General features: G+C 47.7%; 1 protein-coding gene across 1 annotated transcript; it reads right to left on the bottom strand.

Annotated features, from left to right (window-relative positions):
• Positions 1–208: 208 nt before the first annotated feature.
• atp6v1b2 (ATPase H+ transporting V1 subunit B2) lies at positions 209–7,474 on the bottom strand. The gene is made up of 14 exons (XM_026297412.2): positions 7,267–7,474; positions 6,326–6,381; positions 6,042–6,140; positions 5,489–5,582; positions 5,311–5,388; positions 4,570–4,709; positions 4,373–4,474; positions 4,121–4,218; positions 3,243–3,366; positions 3,008–3,158; positions 2,840–2,922; positions 2,194–2,298; positions 1,918–2,047; positions 209–1,739 (listed from the first exon to the last, which is right to left on the bottom strand). Exons 1-14 carry the CDS (start codon positions 7,472–7,474, stop codon positions 1,603–1,605), a joined length of 1,605 nt encoding a protein of 534 aa, XP_026153197.1. The 3' UTR covers positions 209–1,602.
• Positions 7,475–7,974: the final 500 nt, after the last annotated feature.

Below are 7,974 nucleotides of genomic sequence, written 5' to 3'. Positions count from 1 at the left end.
GACCTGAGACCTACATTGGCCTGGTGACCTCACGTCACCCTGGCGGCTGCAGGACCAGCTGCATGTTTCCATTCAGTCCAACAACCTGGTTTGTTTTGAAGTCCAAACACACTTTCAGATATTAATACACTTTTTAAATATAGTGAAGCTGGTGCACAGGAATGTGTGTTTACAGATGCTGATGTGAAACATCACAACTGGTCCGAAATAACGAGACACTGCAGCTTTTATTTATGATGCCGGAGGCACCGACAGGAAACATTCATGCACGGTGCATGCGAGCTGATAATATATCCAGTCAACACTGTTCATACACAAACATCTAGACGTGCTCACAGGAAACACAAAGGAATCACCACTTTAAGCTTCTGCCGGTCGACACACTGATCCTCTAAAGAAGCTACGACGACACGGAGCAGTGAAGGGACGATGGATGAAACGTGCTTCCTCTGATGGAGCTTCATCTTCTGGCTCTTTCTGCAAAGTGTGTGTGTCAAAGTGAGCGTCACATTCTTCAGATGAGGCCTGCACACACCAGCACTCGGCTGTTTCCAGGTGAGACCATTACAGTGTTCAGGCAGATTAAGACGAGACTGAGACGAGTCCTGGTAAAACCTGTACCCACAGAATGAACAGTGAGGATTAGTGAGACTATCATGAGTGTGATTATTAATGGATTAGTGAGATGATCAATGAGATTAGTGAGATGATCAATTGGATGAGTATGATTATTAATGGTTTAGTGTGATGATCAATGAGATTAGTGAGATTATCAACGAGAATAATGAGATTATCAATGAGATTAGTGAGATGATCAATGAGATTAGTGAGATGATCAATGATATTAGTGAGATTATCAATGAGATTAGTGATTATCAATGAGATTAGTGAGATGATCAATGAGATTAGTGAGATGATCAATTGGATGAGTATGATTATTAATGGTTTAGTGTGATGATCAATGATATTAGTGAGATTATCAACGAGATTAATGAGATTATCAATGAGATTAGTGAGATTATCAATGAGATTAGTGAGATGATCAATGAGATTAGTGAGATGATCAATGATATTAGTGAGATTATCAATGAGATTAGTGATTATCAATGAGATTAGTGAGATGATCAATGAGATTAGTGAGATTATCAATGAGATTATTGTGATGATCAATGAGATTATTGTGATTATTAGTGTGATTATTAATGGGATGAGTGTAAATAAATAAATGGATCAATAAAGTTTGGATATGCATTTGAAACTAAAAACCAGTGCTGTGTGTGGACTCAGATCAGATGAATCATCCGGTTGTTTTTGGACCCAGTCCTGGTTGTGTATCTGTGTTTTTGGTCTTTGTGCAGCAGCTTCATCAGCCAGTCAGATGTGAAACAGATGGATTCAGGAACCTCCTCCTCCACAGGCCGTTCTTCACATTCACACTGTCCACAAACACCACGTGTGGGCCGTCCGGTTCTGGTCGCGCGAGCAGGAATGTCGTGGTGACGAGGCCACGGTGAAGTCAGGAGCGTCGGGGTGGTAAGGGGCACAGCACTACACCGTACGTACGCATGGAAGCAGCAGGGCGGGCGGACGGGAACGCGCCGGTTAATGTTTGGCTTCTCGCGGGTAAAACTCAGCTAAGGTGCTCTGAGGGATGCGCTTCAGCATCTCCTTGGGGAAGATCCTCATGAGCTGCCATCCGATGTCCAGCGTCTCAAACACGGTCCTGTTCTCATAGGCACCTGCACACAGAAACAACGGACACCAGTAATTTAACTCTGCTGGTTTTAGACGTGTTTCTGGAAACACCTTCTTTTATTGAACCAAAGCACAAAAGGCATCAAACACTGGACAAACTGATTAAAACCAGTCGTGTGATTCATTCTCTGCTCTGTGTGAGTCCACGGTGCCCCACGGTACCTTGGGAGATGAAGTTTTTCTCAAACTTGGTCAGAAACTCCAGATAGAGAAGGTCATCAGCCGTCAGAGCCTCCTCGCCCACCACTGCCTTCATGGCCTGGACGTCCTTCCCAATGGCATAACACGCATACTACACACACACACACGCACACACACACACACACACACACACACACACACACAAATCTTTAGGGAGGGATGCAGAAGACCCAGTGTTTGCAATATGAAGTAGGTGTGTGTGTGTGTGTGTGTGTGTGTGTGTGTGTGTGCGCATACGAGCTGGTTGGAAACGTCTGAGTGGTCTCTGCGCGTCATTCCTTCGCCGATGGCAGATTTCATCAGACGGGAGAGCGACGGCAGCACGTTGATGGGAGGGTAGATCTGAGCAGAGGAGGGAGAGAGGACGAGGAGGTTGGGACACACACACAGATAAAATGAGTTTCCACACGAAGGCTCTGACGCTCAGGGTTGTTGGTTTTCTGTTTTGTTCTTTCGTCAGCAGAATATCAATCAGCCTGTGACAGGAAATGCTCGGCTGATTTCCACCTTAGTTTGGTGGCAGCGTGACGTGAATGTTGGTGAATTATAATGGAACCGGTCCAATCATCTTCCTTCACAGCTAAACACCTTTAGGAGGCACTTTTCTTGCTGAACCAGGTCCTGATTTGCAGGAAAACCTCAGGAAAACCGGTCACGAACATGAGGATTAGGATAATCAGTCATCTTCCATACATCATCAGCAGAATGGATGTGAAAAATTTTCCACTGATTGTTTCAGACACTGAGGGCAGGACCTCATGGCACTTTGTGATTCCCAGACTCCAGACAGGAAGCTGATGTTTCGCAAAATGTAAACTTTTACTTTCATACATCATGTGACCGTGTGTGTGTGTGTGTGTGTGTGAGAGACGCTGGTTGTTACCTGTCTGTTGTGAAGCTGTCTGTCCACATAGATCTGTCCCTCAGTGATGTAACCAGTCAGGTCAGGAATGGGATGAGTGATGTCTGGGAGAAACAAGAACCCGCTGTAAGAACCACACTGGATCCAGTAGCACCGTGAGCGTGCATGTGTTTGTGTGAGCGTGCGCACCGTCATTGGGCATGGTGAGGATGGGGATCTGGGTGATGGAGCCGTTGCGTCCTTCGACTCTGCCGGCTCTCTCGTAGATTGTGGCCAAATCCGTGTACATGTATCCGGGGAATCCTCTGCGGCCCGGCACCTCCTCTCTGGCTGCAGACACCTGCCGCACAGTGAGCACATGCACACTTCATTTCCTTCATCACGCAGCCATTCTCAGAACAAACGCAGAGGAACGCCGCCTGACCTCTCGGAGAGCCTCGGCGTACGAGCTCATGTCAGTGAGGATGACGAGGACGTGCTTCTCGCACTGATAGGCCAGATACTCCGCTGACGTCAGCGCCAACCGGGGCGTGATGATCCGCTCGATGCTGCAATAGAGAAGAGTTTCAGCTACTTCGAGCCTTTTCCCACCTGCTTTCTCAGGGTCCTGGCATGTGACAACATACAGAGCAGAGTCCTAACCGGTGAGGAGTTACACATAATGATATCTGATGCAAAAACAAACATGTCCCGTCTCCATAGAAACCAAGATCACATGAACAGGCAGGATGCAGCGTCACAGCAGCGATGATTTGTCAAACTGACAGTTTCAGTCTTAATAAATCAAACCACGAGCTCGAACAGCTCCACAGATTCCTTCAGCACCAAGAAGACCCAGAAGACTTTATGCAAATCACTGGATGTGTTGGAGTCACCACATTAAACTGAGGCTCCTGTGCACTGAAACATTTCATTCCTACTCTGAGGCAGGAGTGGTTTGGTCTGAGATCAGAGGAGTGACTCTTAGAAAATGGTTAAAGGCCTGATGTTAAAAAGATTATTATCATTAAATGCTACAACATCTTTAATCTCCAGGAAAATAAAGGGCAGTGACTAAATGATTTGCACTAGAAACAATAAAAACACCTTTGCCAACTTCTGACTGACTCACAAACTTCACACGTCTTACGCTTCTTAACCACAAATGCACCAGATCTGAAGCTGCTGTGTCAAAGTCCTGGGGTTTGAGCGGAAGCGTGAAAACTGTGGGCGTACAACTTCCCCATGACAGTTTGTGTGACTCTCTGCTTGTTTTGATCAGCAGGAGGAAAGTAAAAGAAGGTGGAAGGTCAAAGGTCATACGTGGGGTCGTTGGCCAGGTTGAGGAACAGACAGACGTTGTCCATGGAGCCGTTCTCCTCGAAGTCAGACTTGAAGAACCTGGCTGTCTCCATGTTCACCTGGTGACACATGACAGATCAGAACAGCAAATCACTTCAGTGCAGATGTGAAGTAAAGACTTGCCTGATGCCTTTTTCTGCCTCACTTTAACAGCTGGACACACCTGCAGACCAGCACTATGTGCTAGTCAGAGTCTGAATTTAAAGCTCTCACCCCCATGGCCGCAAACACAATGGCGAAGTTTTCCTCGCTGTAGTCCATCACGTCCTTGGACTTTTTCACCAAACCGGCCTGTCTGCAGATCTGAGCTGCGATCTGAGGAGAAACGAGGTCAACAAGGGTCAGAGGAAACATCTGGATCTGGAAAGCTTTAAACTCGTCCGTGTGTCCGACAGTTGCAGTGTGGGCACCTCGTTGTGTGGCAGCCCTGCAGCAGAGAAGATGGGGATTTTCTGCCCGCGGGCGATGCTGTTCATGCCATCGATGGCAGATATTCCGGTCTGGATCATCTCCTCAGGGTAGATCCGGCACTGAGGGTTTATAGGTTGGCCTGTGATACACAAGTCAACAACAAAAGGCAGTAAACACCAACATCAGCATGTTCATGACGTGTTGTTCCACCACAGGCCTCCAGAACAGTCATTAGCATCATGAGTGTGTGGAGGAAAGTGAGTGTGTGAACATCGTTCTCGTTCTGCTAAAAGCTGAAACCACTAGAGCCTCATAGATCGAGGTGAAGAACAGCCCCCGCCTGCACAGAAACACCTGGTACTTTTCTCTTTGTATATTTCAAAAGCAAATGTGTAGATTTCATACTAATGTATTTACATGTTCTGTGTTTGCCTTTAAAATGATAGTTCTTCATTTTTAATGGAAGAAAACTCATCTAGTTTTCGGTTTTTGGCATCAAAAACTGTAACTGAACAGTTTCCAGTTGAAGCAGAATCCAACTCTTCTCCAAGCAGAGCTGCCAAACACGGCGGATTTGCTGTGATAAAGAACCTGGGGATCTGGAGTCCTATTGTCTCATATTGCACAGATACAGGTATTTATCAGTTCATTGAGAAAATAAAGGGCAGATGATTTGAGCAAACGTCAGCCTCACTGCTTCATGTTCACGAAGTCTGGATGGATGGATGGAGTCCACGTACCCATGATGTCCAAGAAGTCCTCAGCCAGGACCGCCGGGCCTCTGTCGATGGGTTTACCAGAGCCATTAAACACACGACCTGCACACACACACACACACACACACACACACACGTCATAGGATATAAAGCCACCACAGACCCTCCAACACATCCACATGAATAACCATCAGAGTCGTACCCAGCATGTCCTCAGACACAGGCGTCCGTAAAATGTCCCCCGTAAACTCACAGCTCGTCTTCTTGGCATCGATACCTGCAGTACCCTCGAACACCTGCAGAGGGCAGAGCCCAGACAGGTGATCGCATTGACTGGAGATGGGTTCCTACTTACTGCACTCACAAATAAACAAATGTGAACAGAGGCCCCCAGACCAGAGAGCAGTGAGGGGTGTTAACCTTTGAACCTGGGGGTCGATCACATGACCAAAAAGTTTCTAAAAAGCCACAGAACAAGAGAAAATAGAGGCGTAACAAGTCCAAACAAAAAAAAACACCACAGAGAGGAGGAAGAAAACAACAAAGATGGAGGACAACTAAACACAAAACAAACAGGTGCAAGATGAGAAAAATGCACATGTGACGGGAAAAAACTGGGAAAAAGAGTCGACTCAAACTGACCAATCACAGGGTCGGGGCCTTTTACATGTGACAGGGTCCACAGGTGAAGCATCCGGGTCCTTACACACACACACACACACACACACACACACACACACACACACACACAGTACCTGCACCACAGCTTTGGAGCCCGTCACCTCCAGCACCTGCCCGCTCCTCCTGGTCCCGTCAGGCAGCGTGAGATGGACGATCTCTGCGTATCTGGGAAACTGTCGGAGCAGCAGGAACAGGAGCGTCAGTGACAGGACAAACCTGGACGATTATTATTATTGATTATTGTTAAAGCATTTAAAGCTCAACAGGTGAAACTATGACACGTGAGGGTCCGACGTGAGCCCGTGGGTTAGAAAAGTTATTAATCCAGAACCAGCAAATCGAAACTGTGAGGACTTACCTTCACCTGGTCCAGAATCACCAGCGGCCCGTTGACTCCAGACACCGTCTTATAGGCTGAGGAGGCAGAAAACACAGGTGTGCACAGGTGGACTGACCCAGGCTGACCCAGTCCTGCTGCAGATCATTGAGTCAGTGCACCCAAAGGTGCAGCTGGATCCATCGACAGAAAACTGACCATCATTACCAGCGTCAGCATTTATGGCCTCAGCTTTTATCCAGCTGACGCCCAGACACTCAGCAGCCTCATGTCAGAGCAGGCTGCAGCTATTCTTATTGGTTCATTATTGATTTGGTATTGATTCGTCATTTAGGCTATAAAATGTCCTAAAAGCCTGGAAGATGCCACATGTTCCCACATGTCAGTCTACAAATGTACGACCAACACAACAATATAAAAATACTGCAGGTAAATATTCAAGTAAAAGTACTGACTCACTGGAAGCCAAATGTACTTATATGTATTAATATACTGTTTCTGACTGTGGGTCATGTACTTTACAGAGCTTTCTATGAAATACTGCACTTTACAGATATTCAGTGAAGTGAACCCTCCTCAGGGGTCAGAGGACAAATGTCCAGTAATAACAGCTGTCAGGTAAATGCAGTATATCTGACCTAGAGCAGTTTAAAGGAGAATGAAATACCTCAAACACCTGTAGTACCTCAGAACTGCACTTACATAGTAATAAAGTACTTGAAGTGTACATTGGTTTTGTTGTGTGTAATTTCACAGACATTGGCCTCTGAGAATCTGTGGCCTGTGAATTTGACGACGAACGCCTGAAGCAGCTGCGGGTCCGGGACCGGGAGGACCCTGCAGACCGGAGCAGGCCCAGTCAGCCCCTAAGGGATGAGACAAGCTCCAGTCTTTGCAGTCAGTCCTACCTGAGCCGGGGGAGCCTACCTGACCGCCGCTGTTATCGCACACGGGGCACTCACTGAGGCGGGGCTGCGAGATGTAATCCCGGCTCACGGCCATCACATGCTCCCGGGCGGCGGCGGCGGACGGCGGAGCGGCGGCCGCCGGTCTGTTCCCGCTCACGGCCGAGGACAGCTCGCTCATGGCCCCGTTGACCATCCCTCTGAGCGCCCGCATCGCCATGTTCGCAGCTGCTGCAGCCTCGGAGTCGTGACAGCCCCGGCGCATGCGCAGGCAGCACACCACTCCGCATCATGAGGGATGCTGAGAATCGATCAGTGATCAGACTGATTAGATTTGGTTTGAAAATAAAAACTAAGCTTCCTCCACATTAAAAAGAAAATGAAATAGAATATTTCTGTTATTTTATTATAGACACATTAATTAACTTGTATCTTTTCTTTAATGAAACACTGGCTGACACGGGGATTATTGGGCACATACTCAGGGGCCCGTACAGGTGAGGGGCCCATACTGGTGAGGGGGCCGTATGAGTCAGGGGCCCATAGAGGTCAGGGGGCCCATACAGGTCAGGGGCCCATACTGGTCAGGGGGCCGTATGAGTCAGGGGCCCATAGAGGTCAGGGGGCCGTACAGGTCAGGGGCCCATAGAGGTCAGGGGCCCGTACAGGTCAGGGGCCCGTACAGGTCAGGGGCCCGTACAGGTCAGGAGGCCTCTGTACAAAGGAAGTGTACAGTTTGTATGGAAAGCCAATGAAATGACTACA

This window comes from Mastacembelus armatus, chromosome 12 (assembly GCF_900324485.2).
Source record: "Mastacembelus armatus chromosome 12, fMasArm1.2, whole genome shotgun sequence".
Taxonomy (NCBI): Eukaryota; Metazoa; Chordata; class Actinopteri; order Synbranchiformes; family Mastacembelidae; genus Mastacembelus; species Mastacembelus armatus.
The sequence above is the reverse complement of the archived record's forward strand: the minus strand, read 5'-3'. Positions and strand labels throughout refer to the sequence as shown.